The sequence below is a fragment of the Lolium perenne genome, chromosome 2, assembly GCF_019359855.2.
Source record: "Lolium perenne isolate Kyuss_39 chromosome 2, Kyuss_2.0, whole genome shotgun sequence".
In the NCBI taxonomy this organism is placed as follows: domain Eukaryota; kingdom Viridiplantae; phylum Streptophyta; class Magnoliopsida; order Poales; family Poaceae; genus Lolium; species Lolium perenne.
Genome location: NC_067245.2, coordinates 215,797,417 through 215,825,270, shown reverse-complemented (window position 1 = coordinate 215,825,270; position 27,854 = coordinate 215,797,417). Strand labels below are relative to the sequence as shown.

Below are 27,854 nucleotides of genomic sequence, written 5' to 3'. Positions count from 1 at the left end.
CGAACTCCATTAGATGCATCATGCATGGAGATTGCTGGATCGGATGGGATTCGATCGCGCACACAATGATTATTCTGACCGTTTGGTTTCAGGAAGGAGTGCTGCGAAGCTCTAAATCGGTTACGTTCCACGATGAAGTAAGAGGCGAAGAATGTCATGGTAACCGAGATTCGAGGAATAGTAACGTCAGTCGAGTCTTTATGGCGATGATGAATTTTGTTCATGATTTGGGACTATCAGCAGCGGTATGCAAGTTGGGGCGACAACATATGACAAGTTTATACTATTACCTTTCACGGTGATAATCCAAGCTCTGCCCTAATCGGTCAAGGACCGGATTGCTTTCCTACTTTGCTTTTTTAGGTCCTTTATGTTAGAACCTAGGACCGTGTTGTAATTTTGTATATTTTGGGTTCCTGTACAAAAAGCTCCGTAACCGTCCAGTCTTAATGTAGAGCGATCTTTCGTGGCCCTTTCTCTTGTTCAAAAAAAATCTCTCTCATACATCGATCTAAAATCAATGTTGTACTACATATCCTACTAATTCCTTTGTCAGAAAATAAGTGACTTAACTTTTTTCTTGATACATAGATATGTACACGCTAAAAACGCTGAGTCATTTATTTTTGAACGGATGGAGTAGTTGTAATCGTACCAACTAGTAATGCAGGATGCTTTCTATGGCTATACCAAACCCAATTCAATCCTGCTCATTCCCCCTCCCAGCCAGATTTTCTCTCTCTTTCCTCCTTTCTTCAAGAGTCACGAAGTCTCCCCTCCCCGCTCCTCTCCCCCTCCTCTACGGTGGCCTCGCCAACCAGAGGCGACGGGGGAGAGGAGGACGACCTTCTGTACAACGTAGTCTAGTAGGTTATAATCCAGCGTTGTGTTTGGTGCTATGCCTGTTTGGCGTTTTGTCGTGTATACGGAGGATTATTTATTGGGGGAGCCGACAAGCCATTCCTGCTGGCCAGTGGTGGTGATACCCCGTCCCGTCCACGGTGCTTCGTTGGTTGGAGCCAAAGGTGGGCGTGATGGTCTCTTCCGAGCCTCCTCCTAATAAGTTTGAGGGACCTTTGCATCGACCTCTTCTTCCCAGATCTAGCCGCGATGGAAGCGGGTCGAGACCAGCGCTCGGGAGATCTAGAGTTCCTGGGGGGAGGATGCTGCTCTGATGGATCTTTTTTCCTTGAGCCATAACAAGGATCTTCTTCGACCTCATCGCGGTAGCACCCGTCTACCTAGCCACAAGCGGTCTTGTCCCCCCGGTGGCGTTCTCCGTGGTCGTTGCTTTGACGTTCAGTCGTCGTAGCAGAGAAGGACTTGACCGTGTTCTTTCTTTTCAGGTGCAGTCATTTTTGGAAATTGCGAGGACTATGATATAATTTTGTTTTTTTATTAGGGCCCTTGTTGAAATTTGTATATACTGCTTGGAACGAAGAAAAAAATAGTGTTCAGGTCTGGTCCGGTGATCTCTTGCCAATGGATTTCTTTTAGGAATCCGCAGTTTTGCCATCGGAAGCTGAATCCTACAGGAACAGGACTTCAAAATCATTTTTTCTTTTCAGCAAACACAAGTCAGAACTTGCAAGAACCCGTACGCGATCATGGCTCCCAACTCACAAGATGACGCAACGCAAACACGCGTCGATTGTAATCACGCAGGGACAAAGTCCCTGTCGGGCCACCATCCGATCAGCCAACCGACGGTCCAGATCAGCCCGCACTCCGCCTGGACCAAATCAAGTAGAGCCAATCCACCCAACGCAGCACGCGGCGCAAACGTGCCGGGCCCGGACCCCGAAACCGGGTCCCTGTCAGAACCACGCCAACCCTACCCTATCCGCTCTCTGCTTCCTCCTCGCTCCTCCTATATCAGCCCACCCCGACGACCTCCGCCAGGCAACCAACCGCGACCCGCTCCCCAATCAATCCACCGCAACCGCAGCGACCCAACGTCGTCTCCTCCGACGCCGACGGTTTCGCCCATGGATCGGTACCAGAGGGTCGAGAAGCCGCGGGAGGAGGCGGCCATCGGCGCCAACGAGATCCGCATCACCGCGCAGGGCCGCACCCGCAACTACATCACCTACGCCCTCGCCCTGCTCCAGGTAAACGCGCCGACGCCGCCTCGCTTCCGCTTGCTCTCCGCGAAGGGGACGAAATCGATTTTGTTTTTGTTTTGTTTGTGTGTACTCTATATGGCGACTTCCGGCTTATTAGGGTTTAGTGCGGGTTCAGTGCGCTGCCGGCGCGACGGTCGAATCGGGCGGTGTTGGTTGGGTTGATCTAGGGCATCCGGCTTCGGTGTGGTGCTATAGGCGTTGGTTGACTAGTAGTATTCGCTCTGTTATTTCAACTGTTTCAGGCAGGGACCGCTTTCCGCTGCGGCGATTTGTTTATTGCCGTTGTTGGTGGTGGATATGTAGGGTTTGCTTTGAGTTTGAGATGAAGCTTTTAGGAATCTATACTATACTTCGCTATGCTACCCACTAATCGATTTCTAAGTTGGGCACTGAGATTTTGTTTTTACTTTTAGCTGTTACTGATACTGTTCGGTATCGGTGTGGATGCATTAGAGGGCAGTAAAATTTAGCAGTCATAGGCTGTCTTCTGGTTTGGGCTAGTGCGTGATCAATTGTCTAGGGTATATCTATATTTTCCAAGTACATAAATCATCTCATCTCTCCGTCCTCAACAGGATGAGGCCACAGAGGAAATTGTGATCAAGGCTATGGGGAGGGCTATCAACAAGACGGTGGCCATCGTAGAGCTTCTCAAGGTAAAACGGGAGTTTCACAACACCACTTCTTAACACCTGATAGACCTTGCAGCTCTGTTTAAGTTTACTAATTGTTCATGCCTTTCCTGAGCAGAGAAGGATCGTTGGTCTCCACCAGAATAACTCCATCGAGTCAATTGACATAACCGACACCTGGGAACCCTTGGAAGAAGGCCTTAACATGTATGCACTTGATGTTTTGTTAAACTTAATACTTCTTTTAAGTTGGGATTGGCATTGTGTTCTGATGCGATTATATCTTGTCTTTTTGACAGTCTTGAGACTACTCGCCATGTCTCCTTGATCACCATTACCTTGTCGAAGAAGGAGCTGGATACGTCGTCTCCTGGGTTAGTTGGATCCAGCCTTTCCCCATGTTTGATGTTTTCTGCAGAGTGTTTGTACACATGATTTCCAGTCCTATATATAAGGATCAAATAGTTTGCAATCCCTTATTGTTTCAAATATTCTCTGTAGTTTCTCCAACAACATTAACCTTTTACAAAAAGAATTAACTGCTCCCTTGTTTGTCGTAGTGCTCTTCGAGAATGCAATTTGTCATAGTGATAATCTTTGTGAATAGGTCTCTTAGCACAGTGTTAATTCTTTTGGGCTGATTCTTTTCTTCATGACGTATATTTAACACAGCTCTGAATTTTGCAGTTACCAGCCACCGATACCTGCTGATCAGGTCAGGCCACCAACTGACTTAGATCAGGATGCAGAGGACTTACCAAGTGGCCGTGGAAGAGGACGTGGCCGCCGAGGAAGGGGCAGAGGAAGAGGTAAATATCTGCATGCTCACACTTAATTGAAAAGTTGACATGTCTGCAAGTTATGGATTATTATGGTTGGTCTTGTTCCTATTTCCTGATTCTTCTGTTTTTTTTACATTTGGGCCATTGTAATACAGGATTTAGCAATGGAGGGGCAGAATATGATGATGAGAATGCTGACTTTGAGGGTCCACGTGGATATCGTGGCAGGGGGAGAGGAAGGGGTAGGCGGGGGTCCTTTGGGCCTGGAAGGGGTTACGGTGGTGATGGCTATGTAAATGAAGAAGCTGGTGGTTATTATGGTGGGGAGTATAACGCACCTCCTCCGCAAGGATACTATGGTTAGTTCTGTTGAATATCACTCTCTCATCAGTTTATTGATATTATGGTTACTTCTGTTGAATATCACTCTCATCAGTTCATTAACTTTTCTGTTTCTTGCTTGTTACCTTTTTAATTCATTATTTGGTGTCATTACTGATCTTAGTATTTGAGTACAACATTAATGCGTGGGTCACTGAAAATGATTTCTTAGAAAGTACACCCTTGGTTCGTAATAAATATATATAATGTTTTGGGAGTTCAATTTAGGAACAGAGGTAGTATTGATGTTATAAATTGGCATTACCTTGAATTCCTTTCATATTTTGCGACGCTATCTTGAATGTGGTACCTCACCGATTGTGCTTAATAGCATTTAAGATATTGTAGAACGAAGCTTATAATTACTTATCTCATGCAGAAGGTGATAGGGAAAGGGGCCGAGGTCGGGGCAGAGGCCGTGGTCGTGGACGTGGTGGGGGTCGTGGCCGTGGACCTCCTCCTCAAGGTCCTCCTCAAGAGTAGATTGGCTGGCCCATCAGCTATGGAATGCGACAAGTCATCTTTGCTAGTAGATTAATGCTACCTTCTGTTGTAACTTTATCTGGTTAGGTTTATGTTTAAAGTTGACAGAGGGAACTCCAGTGTGGGGGATGTGGCTAGTTATGATTTTGTAGCTAGGTTTTTCTTCCATTTGCTTTATTATCAGACCTGGTATCATTCCAACTGTGCATTGTAGCATCTTTAATGTGTTAATCATCAAATCTAGCCCAGAAAATTCTTTTATGATGTTCCACAGTTTTGTTCTAAGACTGCTTAGACTGCTCATAGTGTGAGTAACTTAGGTAGTAACATCACACATTACAAGGTATTTTGGTGACATGGCATAGCAATAAATGAATAAATGAAGAAAGAGAGGGAGGTGGTAACTAGCTATGTTACTATAACATCACACACCAAGATAAAATGAGTCTACTAACAAATAAATGAGACTTTGCATGATACCATCTCTATGTTACTTTCCACTAGTAACATAGACTAGTAACTTATGTATGACACCACCTTATGTTACTCCCCACTATAAACAGCCTAATGTTCTAAATGTGCAACCGTTGCTGAACTAGCTTTCGGTCTGGTGCGTTGCCATTATTGTGGGCAATGCTGTACTTTAGGAACACAGGTGATTGTTCAAATCTGGCCAGTTTTACAAACGGCGTTGAGCACGGACATTCAGTGTTGTCATCTGATCGTTGCCAAGCAAATCAGGTTAACAAGAAATAGAAGAACGTGTGCCGTAGAAAGTAGGCTTGTCGTGTTTGAGTTGATACCGCAGACCCGCTTTTACCTTCTAATCTGAGTTTTTATTTAATTTAATGAAATTTAAAGTATTTTTTGAGAGATTTTGTAGAGACTATCTTGTAAGTGGTTTAACCTTTTCCAAGCTTTCATTTTGCACTCTGCCGAAAGATCTCCATCTACTCAATCCTGTTGGCGAAATACATTTTTTCCCAGTTGTTAGCAACACTTTTTGATGCTTTCCCTTTTTTTTTCCACTTCTATTGGAAGTAATTTTGAGAAATTAAGAGGCCCTAAAATACATCAGAGTGTTGTTCATCTCTCAAATTAGATGATTTAATTTTGAGAAATTGAGAGGCCCTAAAGTAGGCAATGGGTCCCAATCTTTCACCTCTTTTCGGTCTTGCTAAAACACATGCAACGGCCTGATTGAGAGGCGATAAGTTCCATTTAACAAGTTGATTTAACATTTCCACAAAACATAGACAAGTGGGAGCTCTGTTTAGTGGTGGGGATGGGGGGCAGGGAGATAAGTGGGTTATCTTTATGAGTATTCATGGAGAAGATTTATCTGTGCAATCGGACAAGATCCTCACTCAATATGACTCCGACATTGGTAGTAGAGGTTTGTTCTACTATGGTTTGGCTGTTGAAGCTTCCTACACGTATATGAAATATTGGTCCCATAGATGGCTGCAACACCAGGTTTATGTCTCCAATGTATACACATGGTTTTGAACTTTTGATAGTGCTTAGATAAGAGATCTTTTTTGTTTGGTTCCTAAATACCGCAGATTTGGACAGTTTGTCTAATTAACAACGTGATGCAACGAATGGAACACTTCAATGCATTCTTCGTCTGTTTGGAAAGTACAGTTATGCCAGCTACAGTCCTTACGTGGCACTGATGTGGTATTTTTAATTGATATAGAGGTTATATGTTCTTTTATGAATCTTTACGGCAATTACCTGTCCAAAAAAGGTTGACTTCTGAACTTATCACGTGGTTCAAATTTCCCTGTTGCTTGCATTGTCATCTGGTCTTGAAGTTTACTTGGAACTTTGGAAGTAATGTAGCATTGTTTTTGTTTGTGATTACGTTATTGCCTTACTGGTTAACTCAGAATTTGCACTTTTGTTTGCCATATGTAGAAAGCTACAGAAAGAGGATATTCGAGCTGTTGACTTCTGCATATTCCACAATCAGCGTTGCAGATGTGGCTCACTTCATGGGGATGAGCGAGGAGGATGCTACTAACTGTATGTTTTGAGAACCTGCTAGTTAATAGCGAACTTCCAAGTATTTTTTTTACCTATTGAGCATTCTAACATGTTCAGTTACTTGTTTTGTTTGAAGCATGCACACTGCATTTCTTCATCTTAGAATAGATCTTTCCGTATGAAGTGTTACCCTCATACGTAAAACAAACACTAATTTTGTTACCGAGTGAGGTGATTTCTTACAAAAGGTTAGTTTAGTTGTCTATTGAGTGTTGCTATCCTTGAGGAGCGTGTCATTAGCTGCACCATCAAAACTGAGCATATTGAGATGGCTACCTTCCTTCATATTTTATTTGAGTACTTCTCTCTGAACACATATTACTGGCCAGGAGGCCCAGATCCAGTTACCTCTTTCAGAAGTCCTAACCTTCTGATATCTAACTTACATTACGATAACAACAGACCATTCTTATTCTCTCCATCCATCTACTATTTAACCATCTACTGTGTATATATTTTACGTTCCTTTTGATAGTGATATGATTATGATTTATTTGGATGCACAAGTGCTCTGCTCCCCATTTAAAATATTGGTAGATTTGGATTTACGACCCCAAGGATTGGCACTTTATCATTTACCACCTCTTTCACTCTGACATGTTGCCTGGGCCCTGGGACCTTATCTGGCGGTAAATCTTTTTTTTTTTTGAAAGAGAGGCAAAAGCTTTGCCCCATTCATTAATTAAGAAGAGGGTGCTCGGTTTTTAGGAGAAAACCGGGCGAAAACCTACATCAACTGGGCCAAACCCACACAACCAACACACCTGCAGAAATCACAAAGCAACACTAACAAACACTCGAACACGAGACTCCAACGCGACAGGCCACGCCATTGGGGCACCCATCAACCAACTGCGGATCCAGGAAAGGCAACAACCAAGGTTGCGAGAAAATCGCAAACCTCTCTGGCGACGACAGCTCCGGGTACCAACTGCCGCCGCCTTCTTCAACTCCGCCGCGTCCCCCAGTCTGCCCGGTCCAGGTTGGTGGCGGGCCTGTGGAGGCTGCAGCTGCGCCCCCGTCGTATCCCAAGTTCAGGGCTTCCGATGTTGTCGGCGTCAAGGAGGGCAAGGAGGAGCTTGCCCCCCAATCGCCGCGGTCGGCTGCTGGCATCCTTCAGGCCAGTGCAGGGGCGCTGGCCACGCCGTGGCCTCCTTCTTGGGCGTCCGCTGCGGACAATGACGATGAAGACGACGAAGTGGAACTTGCTCCCTAGACGCCACCGGCCACCAAGTCCTTCAATGTTGCTGCCAATGTTGACAAAGTTGATGACAAGGAGGTGGAGTGTGTGGCAGGCGAGTGTGATGGCTGGCAGGAGGTGATGCCGCGGCGCGGTCCGCGTCGCCCGGCTCTGCCTGCATCGTCGTTTGCTCGCCGTCCTGTCCCTCTTTGGCTCAAGGGTAGATGCTGCAGGTGCCTAGCCACTGGTCACCGTGCTGTGGTTTGTTGTGACCCCTTCAGGTGCTCTCGATGCCTTGAGAACGGTCATCGGGCACGTGACTGCCGTAACGCCTGGCGTCCTCTCAGCTGGTTAGCATGCCCTGTCGCGTCGTTGCCCCGCAAGGAGAATGCTCCTCGTCGGCCCCAGATTGAGGTCTCGCTCCCATCTAATGTGCCTCATCGTCGGTCCTGGGCATCAGTGGATTCCGCTCCTGTTGGCTCGTTGGCCTCGGAGGATATGCAATCCTCTTTGGAGAAGCAAGCTAAGTTTTTTGAGGAGGCCGTTCGTCCTCTTCACGAGACTATTGACTCCTTGCACAGTTGGATGCTAGCTATTGGGGGCTTTCTGGAGCGAGCGGAAGCAGCGTTGGGTAGGCTCTCCCGGACGCCTGCCGATCCTGTGGTTCTACCTGATGATGGCAAAGTGGGCACGAGCGGAGCGGGCCTTCACGGCTGCTTCTCTCCTCGTGCTAGGGCGAGCTCGGTGATCACAGCTCCGGTCATGCAGATCATGCCTGAGCTTGTGGAGTTGTGTGGTGGTGTGCTTACGCCTCCTTCCGTCAAGGAAGTGAGGCCCGTCTTGCACGAGTCCTCGGATGTGTATTCTCCGCCATGTCAGGCGCTTGGCTTCGAGAAGTGTGGTGTTGATGGCGGTAAATCTTCAAGTGCCAATCTTTGGACATGAAGTGAATAATGGATGCCTCCTTAATTTTATGCCGGCATAATGTTCTTGTGCTATAAGGTTGCATTTAATACATTGCCCTTGACATGCTGGCTGAAGTTAACAGAGTCGAAATATTTCGTGTATGGCAACTAAATTCCATTTCAGGCTATCAAAAGTGCTGTCCACATTTCTTCCTTAATTGGGCATTGGACATTCACAATGTTGTTTGCTTACCACATTATCGTTTAGAATGAGGATGTTCTAGAGAAGTCAAGTTCACTTTAGAGGATCAATTAAGCAGTGCTGATTTTTTTGTTACCCAAATTTCTGAGCCATTGGTGGGCCCCAATCATTATTTATATATTTGTAGTTAAAATCTTCTTTTAGAAACATAGTTAGGAGTAATTTTTTTCTGAAGTGATAGAATATAATAGCTTATGCCTACACAAATAGTCTTGGATTTTTATACAAAATAGTGAGAGGTATTATTTCAAGATATCCATGTCTTTTTTTTTTTGAGAATAAGATATCCATGTCAACTTGCCGTTAAGAACCACTGTGCAGTGTCAGTGGTCATGTTGGATGCAACCTGTGTTACCATTCCAATTTTACTTGATTAGTTATTCAATTATATTATTGCACAGTTCTTTTCCTTGATCGATATCACACATATAAAATAGTTATGCACGTGTTTTTCAATTATATATATATTGTTGAACAGCTGCTTTTGCTTATTTCAGTGCAGCTGATGACAATTGTTTCCTTTTTCCTCAATGCAGATGCCGTGCAAAATGGTTGGAGTCTGGATGCGGCAGCCAAGATGCTTACCGTCACAAAACAAAAGCCGCAGACGAACCAGAAGCTCGATGCAAGCAAACTGCAGCGTTTAACTGAATGTGTTTTCCACCTGGAGCACTGATGTCCTGGCACCAGTTACTTTTTCTACTCTTAAGGCATAGTATTAATCATGCATGGTTACATAATACTGTATGACTAGATTGTGTTTTGGCTGGAAAGGAATCTCAGCCAGTACTTAATACGCTTCTGGGATTGTCTTCTGGTTACCGAGTTTGCCTTTTCTGTTTCATTTCCTTCTTATCACGGCAATTCGTGCAATCAAATGAACACTGAAGCGAGTGATGCTCTGCTTAGGTTGAACCAGAGGTTTGTGACGTCTGTTTTTGTTTTACTACCTCTGAAATATAAGCCTTAGCTTCCTAAAAAGGCTTATATTTTGGAACTGAGGTAATAGATCATAATTGATGTAAGATCTGATGGACCTGTCGTTTCTCTTCATTAGTCATATTCCTTGAGCCTTGTTGATACAGTTTTGCCTTTGTTGTTTGGTTGTCGCAATTGGAATTTATATGATGACATTTCTATAAGCGTACATGATGCAACATTTGAAATCAACATGTATATATAGAAAAAGTCTACCCCTATTTTGATTATCCACCACAACTTGCACATGTATCCTATCCACTCAATCTGGTAGAAGGATCAGGAGCCACATCACTGTCCGTGACATCTTCACTAGAACGCGCTATCAGAGTTGCTGAGAGAGGTCAGTTGTTCGGCACGACTTAATTCCTGATACCTTCCAAGACTACATACGCACACCACACGTGGCATGGCAAACGATACTTTGAACATTCATTCTCTAAGACTAGTCACAATGCATAGTATATCATATAGAAGTATCATGCGTATGATACTATTACATGTTACTATCTCCACAATGCATGATAATATACTAGTATCATAGTTTCCATATATTAATTGTTTTGTAGAATCTCAATGCAAATATGTGTACAAAATTACTTGAATTATTTTTTGTAGTAGTATGTGCTATGATACAGTATCTACCTACGATAGTAGTACACACTCTCTCATCCTTAATTACACTGCAACATCAGCATTTTGCATGCATGAAATGCATGATACTACCTATGATACTCTCACTGTGGGTAGTCTAAGGGCTAACTTTCAGTTTGGTTCAGCTGTATAGATTAGTACGAAGATAGTGGTCGGCGGACTTGCGCGCGTCCAATCGTGGATGTGTATGACGGACATGCACGCATGCAATTATGCAAATGCAGTGCTTTCTCAAACAGTTGACGCGGCGATGGAGAGCTACGCGGTGGCCGGGCTGCTGACGCTGCTGGAGGTGGTGGGCCTGCTGAGGCTAGCAACGACAGGAGGTGGTAGCGACACACATGCTATATCTTATGAACTCCTTGCACGCCATCCTCAACTAATATGCGCATATTGGCCAAATGAATCAGCCTAGTGCTAGTGAGGTGGTAGCAGCTTGCATAAAGTTTTTGTAAACTCTATGTCTCTTTCTGTTCTCTAAGTATGGTCGAAAGATAAAATGTATTACTCCTCCTCGGCTGCAGCTGGAGGATTATTGGCAACACGTACAGCCCACCGCAATCAATATCCTAGTTTCACAGAATCCTCAACAACCTTGGAGACTGGATGAGTTCCCAAACGATCCGATCATGCGTTGGAGTAGCTTATATGTAGTTGCGCACGTAACTATCCTCATGTACATGCATATAGTGTTCATTTAATATAAACCCCTCTTTTGGAATTAAAAAAGAATGACACCATTTTTTCGGTACACCTACTTTGAAGACCGGCCGTCCACATGCTTTACTCTCGCCGCAATGCGGCTCCACCCGTGTATATAAACCTGGGTACGCTTCTCACAAGAGACAGCCAAGAGAGAACTGAGCCAGAGGGAGTTTGAGAGACAATGCGCGGTCTCCTGGCGGCTCTCGTGGCCGTCAGCCTGCTGGTCTTCGTGACCCAGGCCGCGACGGCAGCCCCCAAGCCACCACTGGCACAAGCGCCTCCTACCTCCCTCAACGCTCCCCCGTCCTATGACGGAAAGCACACATCCCCACCCCCCACCGCCACCGCCAACAAAAGTCCACCAACGCGTCCGTGTCCGTCGGCGTCCACTCCACCACGGAATGTCGAGCAGCGGGCGCCGCCAGCGGCACCGCCGACGCAGAAGCGGCCACCCAATGACGGGAATCCTCCATCCTACGACGGCGACGGCAAGCACAAGGTGGCAACTCCGCTTCGTGTCTCTAACAAGGCCCTGCCGATAGGGCCGGCCCATAGATTTCGAGGGCCCTAGGGCAACACGGCACCAAAGGCCCCTTCTTTACTGTGTCAAAGCTTTTTAGGGCAGGGGGCCATGGCCCCCTACTATGGAGAATTCCTTAAAGATATATATTTATGCTATTTTTACATTTTATTCACAGTTTAAGTACGATTGGTATTCTTGGCACCCCTAACAATCTCCGTCATGTTCCGCCATTTGGTTACGCATAATTTAAAAAAATATTATTAGTATTCCACAAGAGAAATATTCGGGTAATGCAATAGCAAACTAAATAATATTTACATTTGAAAGATCCATGGTCTTTGAAATCTCAGTAAAGATATTGAAACTATTTATTTCTATTGTTCAAGAAAATTATATATCATTATTCTTATTTTTACCATAGCTACATATACATATATATATATCTCTAAAATTAATCGGAGAAAATTTATGAGAGTCGGTGTTGTGGTTCATATTTGGAAAGGCTAGAAGAAATAATGTCACCAGGAAAAATTATTTAGAAGTATTGAATTATTTTTGTAAAAGGAGTCAGAGTAGAGGTATGATTGGATCTTTTGTATTTTCTAGAATTATTCTAAGCCGTGTGGCCTAAAGAGTAATTGTTGATTCTTCTGGTATTAGGAATCAGAGTAGAGAAGCGGTTGTTATCACCAGAATTTAGCCAGAGCAGGAGATGGGCCGTGATTGAGATGGGCTTAGAGGACATGCATATAAAGTGTCTCTAAATCGGCCTCGTACGAGAGTTTGGGCTAGATTGCCCGTGTGTCTGTACATTATGGTAGATTTTGTTAGAATTAAGAGATAGAGTTTAGCTCGTACACGGTTAGGTTTATTCCCAAATTAGAAAGTCCACGGACTATAAATATGAACCTAGGGTTATTGAGAAAGGAGGACGATCACGTTCACAACAAACCAATCTAGGCGCATCGCCACCCCTTATTTCGAGGGTTTCTTCCGGGTAGGCGTCATGCTGCCTAGATCGCATCTTGCGATCTAGGCAGTATCTGTTTATTCGTTGCTTGGTGTTGTTCGTGCTGAAGCCTTGTTGATGGCGAGCAACACCGTTATCGTAGATGTTTTGGGGCTGACGTAGATGCTTTTCTGATATGCTTGCTTAGCTATGCTGTCCCTCAATATCTAGCTGCCTTTGCACCTATCTTGGGTGTAAGGGCAGCATCTTGCTTAATCTTTATCTAGTAGATCTGATCTGTTATAGTTGTTCCTTGTTCTCCAAAGATTGGTTTGATATCTGCATGATTAGGCCTTGCAAACGGGTTGAACGATCCAGTAGTGCGTAAGGTATAGTTTGCTGATCCTAGAGGGATTGTTCCGGGAATCGACGTCATGTTGGTTTTTAGGCCTCTTTAGGACTAGTTTTCTATTATCTTACGTATCTGCCAGGCTCAACTACGTGTAGGATGTTCCGGTTATGCGGTGAAAACCCAAGACTGTCGTAGATTGATTTATCTTGGTTTTGATTAAGCAGGATCCCCATGTTATCGTAAGTCCAACGTGAACCATGGGTCAATCGGCTCTTTGAGCCGATTCACAGGGTAACCTAAGAGCCGATCGGGGCTCGTATTTAATGTTTACGTGTTTGCCATGCAGGAAACTAATCGAAGCAATCCATCACCTTCCTGACCAGGTATAGGTCAGGTGGCACGCCCTCGCATTAGCCAGGACGTGTGTCGGAGCTTTGCGGGCCGTCGCCCGAGGGACCAGGGCCCACCAGCAGTCCTGGGAGCCTCCCGGCTCTCCGTGTTGCTCGTCGATGCTCGCCGGTGGGTTTTGGCAGACAACACATTCTGGCACTCCCGGTGGGACATTCTACAGCAACTACGTCAACATCTGCAGCTGAGATGGCAGACGAACTAGTCAAGTACAAAGAGCTGTCTGAGGAGCACAAGAAGAAATATGATGAGATTAAAGCCGTCTTCGAATCCGATCTCATCGGCTCTTTCACGAAGACCCGTTCCCATGGCATTGGGTGGAAAGGGTTCTCACCCGAAGGTGCTCTCGATGAAGTAGATCTGTCTACCCCTTCAGAGGAACGCACCAGAGCTCTGCGCCAGGAAGTTAATTACATGGTGGCTCATTCTCTACACCGTCATTCTGAGAGCCTGGTGAATGCTTTCGAGCGCATTGCGGTTCGCGTGGTTCAGGAAATCATGAAGCATCAGTACTCTCCGTCAGGACCTGCCCTAGGGACCCACCAAGGAGAAATACCGTTCCAGACCAGACCACCGCTGCCATTCGCGCTTACAGCTCCAGAGCCACAGGGTTCACCGGCGTACGTCGTCTACAAGGTTGGAGGCGATCCTGGCGACTGCCAATTCCTGTATGAGCCGCCTAAAGAAATCCCACATGGATACGTGTGCACATACGTGCCAGACTGCAATAACTTGGCGCGCACGAACCAGATTGCAGCAGGAGGGATTTCTGGAGCAGACACTGATAAACAGGCATGGCTAGCTAAATATGCCACCGGAACGAGTCATAAAAGCTCGGTCCCTGCAGCTCATACCATGGAACAAATCAATACAATCTTGAGAGACCAGTTCGGCATCCTGCCAAAGAGGAAAACAATCGGCTATTCCAAGCCGTACCCCGACGAGTATGATTTGATCCCGCTGCCACCCAAGTATCGGCTCCCTGAATTCTCAAAATTCAATGGAGCGGAAGGGTCCAGCTCAATTGAGCACGTGAGCCGATATTTGGCACAGTTGGGCATGATTTCGGCATAAGACCCGTTACGTGTGAGGTTTTTTGCGCAATCTCTCACGGGATCAGCTTTTGGGTGGTACACCTCGTTGCCACCAAACTCAGTCCGGACGTGGAAGCAACTGGAAGAGCAGTTTCATGTTCAATATCACTCAGAAGCTACCGAGGCTGACATTGCCGATCTAGTGCAGGTGCGGCAGAAGCGGGGAGAAACGGTGTCGGAGTACATTCAACGTTTCAGGACTGTCAGGAACCGATGTTATTCGGCTCGTTTAACTGAGAAAGAAGCAGTCGATCTAGCAGCATTGGGCCTCGCAACGCCGATCAAGGATCTGGCTTTCCAAGTAGAGTACAGTTCACTGGCGCACATGGTCCAGAAGTTAACATTGTATGAGCAGCGCCACCCAGAATTGTACCAAGACAAGTTCAAGCGTCCGGTAGGCCTGGTCGAGACAGAAGAAGTTGAGGATTCTCCAGAAGACCAGGAAGTAGCCGTGGCTGAATGGGCTCGGGGGACAGCTCCCGTGTTCTGCAAATGGGTGAAACAACAAGGGCCTGCAAAAGGGTTTGACTTCGACGTAAGCAAGGCTGAGCAGATATTCGATTTATTGCTTAAGGAAAAACAGCTGAAGTTACACGAAGGCCATAAGATCCCTACGGCGCAAGAAATGAACGGGAGGCCGTACTGCAAGTGGCATCACTCGTTCACCCATATCACCAATGACTGCAAAGAGTTGCGTCGGCAGATCCAAACGGCGATAGAACAAGGCCGTTTGATCTTTGGGCAGTTTGCCATGAAAGTGGACACACACCCGTTCCCTGGCGTCAACATGGTGGAACTCAATCACTCCACGAGGCGTCGGCTAGATTTCTCATTCGATGTTAACATGGCAGGGCCTGTATACCACCATGGCAAGGATAAAGAAGAAAGCGGTCACTCTCGTGGCAAGGAAAAGGAGGAGGCCGGCCCACGCGATCGACCCCGATATGATGACAGACGATACCTCACCGAGGAACAGGTGAGAAACGTGCGGTACCAACGTCCACTCTCCGCGCATCTCCTTAACAAATATGAGCGTCAGTACGACCGACGTCGGCGGTACGACAGAGATGACGAAAGATATCATCGGTCTGACGTAGACAATGGAAGATATCGTCGGTATGATAGAGACGACGAAGGATATGAGCACCGCGCTAAGGGGAAGTCAAGGGAGCAGGAAGACATGGATAGACACTGGGACTGCCCTTTCTTTAAGCATTGCTGGGATTCAGGAATGAGCCGATTGCCTACGATCGACAACTGCCTGGAGTGTAGACAGCAGAAGAAGGACGCAGGTGAGGTTTCAGTTTTCAAGCGTCTAGGGCCCCTCCCACCTCAGAATAGGCGAGCTAAGTCATCTCAAGAGGAAGATTTTGAGGAGTCAGAAGATGAAGAAGAGGATAGATACCACCGGCCAAGGTGGTGCCCTGATGGGCTCAGTCACTCCCAAAAGCGTAGGGTTCAGCGGCTACGTAGCTTGGAGCAAGCCGAGGCGCAATACCTGCACACGCTGAGGAAAGCGCGGCCCGATCTGGCTGTGAAAATTCAGCAAACTTTGGACGCGGAGAGTCGTCCACAGAAGAAAGAATGGTGCCCCAAACAAGTAAAAGCCGATGCGGAGGCATCGGCTGGCGCAAATATGGTGTTCATACTCCCCTCGGAGTTTTGTGCTCCAAGAACCGAAGAAGTACCGCTAGCGCAGTTTGACTGCGGCCCACGGCCAGTTATCTTTGAAAAGCTACGAGAGAAGAGAGCTACAAACATTTGAAGGCCCTGTACCTGAAAGGTTATATCAATGGGCAGCCTGTCGGCAAGATGCTGGTTGACACGGGAGCGGCAGTCAATATAATGCCATACTCCATGCTACGGCATTTGGGACGCTCTAACGCAGATCTGATCAAAATTAACGGCCAAGCATCAGAAATGCAAGGCGTTCTGAACGTGGAGCTAACCGTGGGCCGAAAATCCATCCCTACATCATTCTTCATCGTGGACAGCAAAAGCACGTACGCTGTCCTGCTAGGGAGGGATTGGATTGACGCCAACTGTTGCATTCCATCCACAATGCACCAATGTCTGATACAATGGGATGGAGATGAAGCGGAGGTCGTATATGCAGATGACTCGATCGAGATCTCAATAGCTGGCATGAACATCTGGGACGCGGAAGACCAAGGGCCGCTCTCTGGAGTCAGTTTGGACGGCTGTGAGCGTATCGAAGCTAAAAAAAACGGGGTGAGGCTGGTCTTATCCACCGGCCTGACAGAGTAGCAATAGCAAAGTCACTGGACGTACGTGGCAAGGCCGATCCCTGCGATCGACCCCAAAAAATAAAAAGCAATGATCTCACTTCAAGCATGTAACGTAGTCATAGTAGGGGGACTCCCTCCCGTAGTGGAGCACAAATGAGTTGTAAACCTTCATTGAGCAATGCAATCGAAATGGGGGCCGATTCCAGCAATCGGCCCAAATTATCCTCGCCATACGTTTTGCCTGTGTTCAGCATCGATCTAGCAGGCGATGGAAAGCTAGGGTATGGGTTTACATCGGCTGATGAGCTAGAAGAGATTGACATTGGTCCTGGGGATAAGCCACGACCAACATTTATCAGCAAGAAGTTAGATCCGTATCTGAGGAGCCTGATGATAGCTTTGTTGAAAGAGTACCGAGGCGAACGATCTCACACAGATGGCGTCAGGCTACAAGGACGTAGCAGGTGGAGCCGATGCTCAGGTACAGTTCCTGGAATCGGATAAATGGAGAGCTGCACCTAATATGGGATAACGGACAATGAAATATGGGGGCCGATGCACGAAGTCGGCCAGTAAAAAAAATACGAAGCAACAGGATAAAATACAAGCACAGCCGATGCGCAGCCATCGACTTTAGAAGTACAAAAGCCGATGCACAGCCATCGACTCTAGAGGTTATGAGCAAGTATCAGGTTACATGGACAAGCTCTACTGAAGGAATGCCTCGAAGGCACTAAGGGCGTCAGCACGAACGCGATCCACTTCGGCGATCTCGGCCTCATCATCTTCATCCTTGCCCGTCACCAGTTGTTTGTTCAGGGCACGTATCTCTGCCAGATCAGTCTTCAGTTGAGCTTTGAGGCCTTCTGCTTCCTCTTGGGAGCGGGCAATAAGAGCTTCCTTATCGTGGATAAGCTGTTTGGTTGCCCGGACCCTCTCTTCAAGGTCCTCCAATTCCTTTCGCAAGGTCTCAAGCTCGGCGGTGCTGACAGAGGTGTCAGTTTTGGCGTCCAAGGCCGCCTTTTTCTCCTTGAGCCGCTGACATTTGTCTGCAATATCGGCCTTCAACGGAAGTTGAGCGTGGCGTAGATCGATTCTCTGACGAGCTGACTTCACCCTTGATTTGTAGGCAGATAGAGTCACAACTGGCCAGAGTTTCACTTGCAACATTACCGGGAGGTGGGGCTGGATTTCTTCAAGAATGCTCTTCACTTCCTCGGGGTCTTCGACCAACGTCTCGATCGAGGAGGAAAGCAGAGCTTTGAGGCGCTGGAATTGACCAAGGATAGCGCCGGGTCCTGGTTCATCGCATATTGTAGAAGGAGCTGGTTCGATGGATTCAGGATCGAACGATAGCAAGCCCGAGAGGTCACAACCCTGACAAACAACAAGAGCAGCGTCAGTATGCAGCAAAAGCGAAGGGCAAGCCAAATAAAGGGAGTATACCTCTCCTAAGACCAGGGGAACAGCCGATGATGAGGTGATCGGCTCTTGTATTTCTGCTTGGGGCTTCGCCAAGTTGGCAACCTTGTCAACAACACCTTTAGAGGTTGCTACATCCAGGTCTGTGGAGGGCATCAGTACTTCCTCGACTTCCCCACTAGAAGTGTCATCAGTCTGCAAAGGAGATAGTTAGCCGATGTGAGCAGCAATGGATTGGCATAAAAAATGAGCCAGGGAGAGTTGGAGGGTAATTACATGTGAGGCCTCTTGGTTTGATGAAGGGGCTTGCGGTTCCTTTCGAGCTCTCTTGATGCATCGGCTCTTTGTGCGTAGACCACCCTGCCCCACTTTGGTTAGAGCTTGAAGGACAGCCGGTTCAGGAACTGGTCTTTTCTTGGAAGCCGGTGGTGGCAAATCTGGCTGGCTCTGTGTGGTGATCTTCCCAGAGTTGCCCGAGCTCGAAGTCCCTCGACTGGATTGCGTTTCCTCGCTGGAGTCGTCTTCGGTGGAGGCCTATAAGAGAAGAGTTAGTAAGCCCCAGCATATTTACGGAAGCTCATAAGGGTAGATAGATCAGTCAAGGCATTGATCAGCTTACATGCAAACTTTCTTGAGCTAGAGTAGGGTTTTGGCGCTTCAAGGTCTTCCTGGCAGCTACTTTCCTCACCGCTGTTCTCGCCTTGATTGAGGCTCGGGGAGCAGCTGGCCCAGAAGATACTCTGCTCTTGGAAGCCGATTTTGGTGAAATCGGCTGGCTCTGCATCACAACCTTTTTCAAGGGTGGTGAGTTTTTGCATAAGAGGACCACCGGAGCTGGTGGGAGGAATCTGAAGGGGGAGCCGTCATCATGTTCAGGTGCTGGACCATCTTGTTGTTGCAAGGAGACAGAGCAAGGTTATAAAAATTATTGTAAGCCACTTCAAGAAAATTTGTGAGTAGTGGTACCTGTTCTGCAGGGATATCATATTCAGCATCAAGTTGTTTCAGCAACGGTCCCAGAGCTCTCCTGAAGGCATGAGTCTTCCACATTGACCACCAGGTCTCAAAACCATCGGTTGATGAGGTAAAAGAGAGGTTGTGAGGAACTGGGATGGCTAGAGCATCAAAGAAAGAGTAACACCTCTGACCGGTGAGGACATCGGATAGCTCAGCTCTGCTCTCTGTTAAGTTGTGGAGGAAGAAATGGGGAGATACCTGCCCAAGACCGAACTGCCGGGCTGCTACGACCGGCTGATAAGACTCATAACCAGGTTTGATGATCCTATTTGAGGTGCTCATGCCAACTGGAAGGAAGCAGGGACGGATCATGATGGAATACAATTGCCAGGTGCTGGCGTCATCGGCAAAGCTGTCTAGCCTGAAGGAGACTGGATTTTCAAAATTTTCAAACTCCGTATAAGGAAAGAAGAGAGGATTATCCAGGCCTTGGTAGAAAGTTCTGAACCACTCTGATGCTTCCTTGTGGGTCAGTTTACTACCTGGAAGGCTATATAGAGCTTGGTCGTAGCTAGTGCACCGGATTGGCTTCCCGTTAGTATCTGGAAAGGTGCAAGTGGCCAAAGGTGGAAAGTTTGGGACATGGTGCTGGAAATACAGCTGAGCCCATAGCTGAATAAACCACCAGGGACCTCTTGTTTTGACTGTCTTTTGGGAAAGCAGGTTGACAGACATTAGTTGGAGATATCGATAGACCTCTCCAAGGAACAGTTTGCCAATGCCAAGCTGGGTGCCTCTGGCAAGTTCATAGGCCAAGGAAAGGTAATTCTTGGTTGGAGCAAGTGAAGGGCCACAGAATATGAAGTGTTCCAACCAGAAATTCAGGAAGGCCGTGTGTTCTTTCTCTGTTACAGGGCCTTTGTTTTTCATGTGGCGTCGAAGATAAGCACCCCAGTTTGTGCACTCTGTTTTGGAAGAAAGTTTGAAAGGGACCTTTGGTAGCATAAAAGCAGAGGGGCTGGGGGATGCAATGTCTAGACCAGTGATCATGGCCACATCTAGTAAAGTTGGTGTCATGGGGCCGTGGCCAAACATGAAGCAGTTCAGAGCATCTGACCAGAAGTAGCCGATGGTTTTTAGAAGATTTTCATTTTTCTCAAGGGGAGACAGTGATAAAGATAAAGCATCGGCTATTCCTGTGGTTTCCCATTTGGCTTGGTGGGTCTTGGATACTCTACTGTACCATGACACCCAATCTTCAGGAGGGTTAGGCCAGGCTCGTAAGCAGTCAGCCCAAGAAGTTAGATCTAAGTTCTGGTTCACGAGAGGAATTCTATTGGCCTCGCAAGAAATCAAATGGGCAGGACTCTCGGTAGTATGGGGGCCAAGGCAAAGAGAATTTGGAAGAGAAGGATGCGGCAACAGAATGTCCGATACCTAAAATTAATGGTGAAATAAGGCATTAATTCAGGTGTTTGCTGTTAATTCTAACACTATGCTCGGATGATGAGGAGCAGTTAAGGATTACCTTCAGGCCAGAGACCGTAGCGTTGGCGCTGGATGATTCCGCCATCAGATTCGCTGCGGAGATGAATCTGCACGATTAGGGATCTGGGATTCGCGTGGCTGTGAGTTGAATCTGTTCGACGGGCGATTTGGGGATCTGAGTTTGGTCCTTCAGACAAGGGTCGCAGGTTACTGTTTGAATAGGCAACTGAGTTTGGCCTTACTCGCGTTTATGGTAAAGGACCGATGCGTTGCCATCGGCTCTTTGAGCGTTGACCTACTTTGACAATCGGCAAAATCAACATGGAAACATTTTCTTCATTGATAAAGGGGTTTTTTTTACATGAAGAGCCGATTGCTCACAAAAGAAAGGTCTACTGCCTAGTCTACTAGTACTAGTAGGCCCTAGTCTAGATGCCGGCGCCGTCGCCGCCGTCGCTACCCTCGTCGTCGCCGTCGTAGCTATCGTCGGCGCTGCTGCCGGCGAAGTCCTCGTCGCTGCTGCCGAAGCCGTCGGCAGGCGCTCCTTCTTCCTCCTCGTCGTCCTCCTCCTCCGACCCGGCGCGAAAGCGCTTCGCCGGTGGGTACTCGTCAGAGGAGTCATCCTCCGCTTCCTCCTCCTCATCGGAAGAGGAGAAGTCGCCCCAGGAGAAGAGGTCATCGTCGCTCTCCGCCTCCAATTCCCCGTCAACGAGGAACCGGAGGTCGTCCTCCCCGTCGGTCAAGGGCTCATCGTCCCCTGACCAGACGGCGGTCAAGGGTTCGTCGTCTGACTCGACGGTGAAGTCCCAGTCCCTCTCGTCCCAATGCTCGGGAGCGCGGCGCTCGTACGCCGCTATCGGGTCGTACTCCGGCATCGGCTCGCTGGAGGAATCGGACTGGAAGGAAAGACCAGAGGAGGCAGAGGAGGAGGAGGAGGAGGCCATGGCTGCAGAAGAAGGGGTTTTTCGATTGCTAGTGCGGAGCAAGAGGATGAAGTGGCGAACTGCTCGATGCGGTTAAATAAAGGGGGTATAGTGGAGATGATTCAATGCTGCGGCGGTTTCCGAGGATGTGGTGTCAAATCTGTCAAGTCGTGCAGTACAGAGAAGTTGAGAAGGCAAGGCATCATGATGAAGGATACTGCAGCGGTTCTGCTCTGCCACGCGTGACCCGGCGAAGAAAAAACAGAGTGGTTTTGGAATTATTATTGCCAAAACCAGAGGGGCATGTGTTATCACCAGAATTTAGCCAGAGCAGGAGATGGGCCGTGATTGAGATGGGCTTAGAGGACATGCATATAAAGTGTCTCTAAATCGGCCTCGTACGAGAGTTTGGGCTAGATTGCCCGTGTGTCTGTACGTTATGGTAGATTTTGTTAGAATTAAGAGATAGAGTTTAGCTCGTACACGGTTAGGTTTATTCCCAAATTAGAAAGTCCACGGACTATAAATATGTACATAGGGTTATTGAGAAAGGAGGACGATCACGTTCACAACAAACCAATCTAGGCGCATCACCACCCCTTGTTTCGAGGGTTTCTTCCGGGTAAGCGTCATGCTGCCTAGATCGCATCTTGCGATCTATGCAGTATCTGTTTATTCGTTGCTTGGTGTTGTTCGTGCTGAAGCCTTGTTGATGGCGAGCAACACCGTTGTCGTAGATGTTTTGGGGCTGGCGTAGATGCTTTTCTGATATGCTTGCTTAGCTATGCTGCCCCTCAATATCTAGCTGCCTTTGCACCTATCTTGGGTGTAAGGGCAGCATCTTGCTTAATCTTTATCTAGTAGATCTGATCTGTTATAGTTGTTCCTTGTTCTCCAAAGATTGGTTTGATATCCGCATGATTAGGCCTTGCAAACGGGTTGAACGATCCAGTAGTACGTAAGGTATAGTTTGCTGATCCTAGAGGGATTGTTCCGGGAATCGACGTCATGTTGGTTTTTAGGCCTCTTTAGGACTAGTTTTCTATTATCTTACGTATCTGCCAGGCTCAACTACGTGTAGGATGTTTCGGTTATGCGGTGAAAACCCTAGACTATCGTAGATTGATTTATCTTGGTTTTGATTAAGCAGGATCCCCATGTTATCGTAAATCCAACGTGAACCATGGGTTAATCGACTCTTTGAGCCGATTCACAGGGTAACCTAAGAGCCGATCGGGGCTCGTATTTAATGTTTACGTGTTTGCCATGCAGGAAACTAATCGAAGCAATCCATCACCTTCCTGACCAGGTATAGGTTAGGTGGCACGCCCTCGCATTAGCCAGGACGTGTGCCGGAGCTTTGCGGGCCGTCGCCCGAGGGACCAGGGCCCACCAGCAGCCTGGGAGCCTCCCGGCTCTCCGTGTTGCTCGTCGCTGCTCGCCGGTGGGTTTTGGCAGGCAACAGCGGTATGCTACATCATAAAACATCTATATATTCTAGAATTATTTTAAATTATAAAACCCAAAAAGTATATGTATAAGTGTATTAAATATGCAAACAAATTTTGGGCCAGGGCCCCTAGCTCCTGGAGGCCCGGGGCGAGCGCCCCTCTGCCCCGCGCTATGGGCCGGCCCTGCCTGCCGAATGAAGTCAAGGTCAAGGCGGCACCGGCTCCTCCACCTGCCCACAAGCGGCCGCCCCCTCCGCCGTCCTATGATGGAAAACACCCGGCGCCTCCGCCTCCGGCCCACAAGCGGCCGCCCCCTCCGCCGTCCTATGATGGAAAACACCCGGCGCCTCCGCCTCCGGCCCACAAGCGGCCGCCCCCTCCGCCGTCCTATGATGGAGAACACCGGGCGCCTCCGCCTCCGGCCCACAAGCCCCCTCCATCCTACCATTGCGATGGCAAGCACAAGGCGGCAGTGAACAAGGCCGCGACCAATGAAGTCAAGCACGCGGCACCGGCTGCGCGCGCGCACAAGGCACCATCCAATGAAGACTACAAGGCGGCAACGGCTCTGCCCGGGCGCGCACAACGCCCCACCTAAGAGCATCTCCAGTCGCGTCCCTCAAAAAGCGTCCGGCACAAATGATTTGGGGCACGTTTGGGACCGCGCCGGACAAAAAGAGACCAAAAATCTGTACAAAAAAGAGACCCTTCCCAGCCGCGTCCCTCAAACAGCGTCCGGATGCATGCATTTTAATAGAGGGGACCACCCCATGTGGGAAAAGTAGGTGAGAGAAAGTGTGGGGAAAGAGACTAGCATGTGGGGACTAGGGGCTGCATGCATGCATGTGGACGCCTCATTTTGTGTCCGGCGTCCCCGGTAGAGACTCTATCCGGGGACGTCGGACACAAAATGAGACGCTAATTAGCTTTGGGGGACGCGACTGGACGACTTTTTTCCCCATTTCTTGTCCGCGGCTCTTTTGGGGGACGCGACTGGAGATGCTCTAAGGAACTCAAGCGCATGGCGGCAACGGCTCTGCCCGCGCGCGCACAAGGCACTCTAGGATCTATGTCTCTGCATGCATCTCTGCATATCACAAGTGTTAGTGTGTATCCCTCTGATCCATGTCCTTCAACTGGAGAGAAAAATGCATGTAAGCATTGTGTGCAAAGATATACCGCTTGTGATGTTCTCGAATAAAGTAGTATGTGTCCGTATCGAGAGTGAACAATCTTATCCATACCCGGACATATATGAATTTACTTAAACATTGTGTGCAGAATTACTAAACCAAATCTTTTAGTGCATAGAACATATTATGAAGATTTCAGGGCTATTTAAGATGCCTCGACAAACCTGAATACTTCAGAATTTTTATTTCTTTGATGATCCGGACCACGTTGCAGATTTTTTTTTCCTTTATTTTTTTATTTAAACTAGGGAAATTACACGTGCAATTGATACGGCTGAGCAAATTTAGAGTTAGTTATGTGATGAAGATTCGGACTAAACACTCCTCGGTTCGAGATTCTTGTTCCAGTAGATGCACAACATCTTCAGCTTTGTTTTGATATTTGAATCACCTCAAACCATGCAGTATCGGCGACGCCATCTTCGACCAAAGTTCGACCCAGAAATCAGTTTTCAGATCATTTGTTTCTCGCCGTGTCGCGTTCCGTTTTTCGGCGAAGCTCACCGGCGTCCCCGACCACTTCAGCACCATCCGTCAGCATCCTTGGAAGCGCACCACTGCGTAGTTTCTCAACGTCTTTTGTTTCGCTCAAAACCGTGCCCAGATTCGTCTCGGACACAGCTTTAAAATCCGTGCAAAAACCTGTCTACAGGAACTCGCGCTGTCACGTTTTCAGTTATCCACCCGTTACACCTCACATGGGCTGAGTCCCGTATCCTTTCGAATCTCAGCATACAGCATACTGGTTCCACCATGGCTTCACACACGAGCGACCCAGGTTCGGTTCCCCGCGGGCGCGCTTTGAACCAACCTTTTTGAGCTCTGCCTCGCTGGCGCCTACGTGGCCTAGCAGCCCCACCTGTCATGGACCGTGGCTAGGTCTAGCTCGGTACAGTTTGACTCCCGCCCAAAATTTCAAATTCGATTTTCAGAAGAATATCACAATCAGATGCTTTTCAAACTATTTGTTTTTGCACTTTTACAAATCCAATTGCTACAAATTTTATATCCATTTTGATCAGAAAAATGCAAGGATCATGAATATGCCATCCATGTGCCTGTTTGCTGCTCGCATCATGTCGTGACGTGTAGATTGTGCATATCACCTAATATCAAACCTATTTCGGAACACCACCTAGGTTTTCCCCACTCCGTTTAAACTTGAAATAGCTCACCCCTGCCATGATATGTCATGTTAAATAACACTTAACTTTGTCGGCAGGAAATGCAACTCTCACCTAATTTGCTCGTCCGGGGTTCCGATCCGCTTAATTTGGATAAGATGCATTGCACCATCTTTGCCATGTCATGCATATCATATCTTGAGCATGCTCGTCCTTATCCGTAGTAGTAAGATTTGTATACGTTATTTGTTCCAGCATTTCCTTCTTCCCGGATAGGATCGCAAAGTGGTGCGGTGAGATACGACAAGTCCTCCGGATGCTCTTCGACAATCTTTAACACGCAAACATATCCTAAACTCTTGTCTCTGCAGGAGTCCCTCACCTATTTTATTTTGCCTTCTCTCTTATGCTAGCCTTGAGTTGCGTTCTTGTCACATGTCCCTTCCACTTGTTACCTCAAGCAGTCCATATTGCCACCACCACCTCCTACAGCTATTGTTTGGTTATCGTGTCTGCCTTGCAAGTCGTAGTGCATGCTAGTGCCGTTTATATCTTGTTACCATTTTGTTATCTTATCGGGTTATCTGTTGGGGAATCATGACACATGGCTTATGGATATATCTCTTAGTAGTTGCTTAGCGGAGGCATCGGTGGGTCAGCTGATCGTTTTATGACGGCTCACTTGTGTTTCTTAAATAATCTAGGACCCCGAGTTCTTGTTATATGTTCCGAGACTGAGCGCTCTAACCACACGTGGGTATGCTTAGCGGGTCTCCCCTCGACCACTGCTGGAATCTACAACTTTGCGACTGGCCACAACTAGTTTGAATGTTTTGTTTCTCCCGGGCGTGCAAGCTTGTTTCTTTGTGGTCCGATGATATGATGTTACTTTTGGGGAAGCCATGAGTGCCTTGTAACCCCGTTGACATAGGCATCCCCAGTGGGCCTGCCGAAGATGGTACCCGGGGTTTATTGAAGGCCCATGAGTCGACGAATATGAAGCTCGGAAGCCCAATTAGCTGTTGATATGGAAAGATAGAATTGTATTAGGAATAAAAAGATTTGTAACTTTACGTGTCGAACTCAAAGAGTCTCCCGGAGGTAAACAGATCAAAATTGGTCCCGTTGATTTTGTTCCTCACCCTCCCGCCCGTTTGGATGCATATGCCTATCTGGATGAGCCAATGGAGATGAAGTTCGGGAGCTTCTACTTTTGCGTCGGGACAGAAGGATCACACCGTATGGCGGAACCGATCCATTCGGGACCGCTAGCGTGTGGTTCTGGTTCCTTCTCACATTATGTTTTGTGTGTTTGATGTCAATATAGGTGATACACTAATGCTTGTTTAAGTGGTACAGGGATTACATAGATATTTATTCATGTATGTTGGATTTGATCGTCTGTCAAAAGAAATCAGAAAAAGTTGGCCAGGCCGGATAATCCGGGCCGGATATTGTTGAAATATCCGGCCCCCTGATTTTGGCTAAGTCTCATGAGGAAAAGCAGCGCAGTATAGGGGCCGGATTTTTGCCCGGATATTGTCCCGGTATTGTACCAGGGCCGGAATATCCGGGCCGGATATTTTGGAAATATCCGGCCCCCTCGATTTTGGCTAAGGACTGGAAGAAAAGCAAGTCTGGCATTGGGCCGGACATTTGGCCGAATAAAGTCACAGTTTTGTCCCGAAGGCCGGATTATCCGGGGGGGGGGGGGGCGGATTATCCGGCCCTTACTTAGGCCGGAATATCCGGCCCCCCGGAAGCTGCAATGGCTCATTTTTTAGGGGAGGTATAAATACCCCCCTTCTTCTACCTTGGTTGCTTGCTCCATCATTACACAAGAAATCTGCCAAGCCACCTCCATTAGAGCCACCTCAAGAAACTCAAGATTTGCAAGATCTCCTTCCTCCCCCAACCAAAGCTCTTGATCTTTGGAGATTCGAAGGAGAAGACACCGATCTACATCCTCACCGAAGCGTTCTTCATTTCCCCCTCTCTTGTTTGAGGGATCTCATGCTAGTGTTCCTATTTGGTTCCCTAGTTGATTTGTTGTTGATGTGTTGTTGTTGATTGTTGTATTGTTACAGATTTGAGAGCCTCCAATTTGGTTGTGGATGTGTGCCCCAAGAACTTTGTAAAGGCCCGGTTTCCGCCTCGAGGAAATCCCTTAGTGGAAGTGGGCTAGGCCTTCGTGGCGTTGCTCACAGGAGATCTGAGTGAAGCCTTCGTGGCTGTTGGTTTGGCTTGCGTAGCAACCACACTCCTCCAAACGTAGACGTACCTTCTTGCAAAGGAAGGGAACTACGGGAATCATCTCCGTGTCATCGCGTGCTCCACTCTCGGTTACCTCTATCCCACTCTATCTCCTATTGCGTAGCTATACCTTGCTTAGTTGATATCCTTGTCATATAGGTAAATTCACTTAGTTGCATATCTAGAGAATTTACCTTTTGTGTCAAGCCTAAATTGAAAAAGAACTAAAAATTGGTTAGCACCTATTCACCCCCCCCCCTCTAGGTGCGGCATACGATCCTTTCAATTGGTATCAGAGCCTCGGCTCTTTATTTCGGGCTTAACCGCC

At 47.5% G+C, this 27,854-nt stretch overlaps 1 protein-coding gene across 1 annotated transcript; it reads left to right on the top strand.

The window, feature by feature from the left end:
• Positions 1-1,834: 1,834 nt before the first annotated feature.
• On the top strand, positions 1,835-4,665 carry LOC127334839 (uncharacterized). The gene is made up of 7 exons (XM_051361382.2): positions 1,835-2,111; positions 2,702-2,782; positions 2,877-2,965; positions 3,058-3,132; positions 3,446-3,567; positions 3,696-3,899; positions 4,301-4,665. Exons 1-7 carry the CDS (start codon positions 1,989-1,991, stop codon positions 4,402-4,404), a joined length of 798 nt encoding a protein of 265 aa, XP_051217342.1. The 5' UTR covers positions 1,835-1,988; the 3' UTR covers positions 4,405-4,665.
• The last annotated feature ends 23,189 nt before the right edge of the window (positions 4,666-27,854 follow it).

What these genes read in the sequence shown, in the direction of transcription:
- LOC127334839 (XM_051361382.2), top strand. Translation starts at nt 1,989, where the DNA reads ATGGATCGGTACCAGAGGGTCGAGAAGCCGCGGGAGGAGGCGGCCATC. An exon ending in CTGGATACGTCGTCTCCTGG is followed by an intron (nt 3,133 to 3,445) that starts GTTAGTTGGATC and finishes TGAATTTTGCAG; the next exon opens with TTACCAGCCACCGATACCTG. An exon ending in AGGAAGGGGCAGAGGAAGAG is followed by an intron (nt 3,568 to 3,695) that starts GTAAATATCTGC and finishes ATTGTAATACAG; the next exon opens with GATTTAGCAATGGAGGGGCA.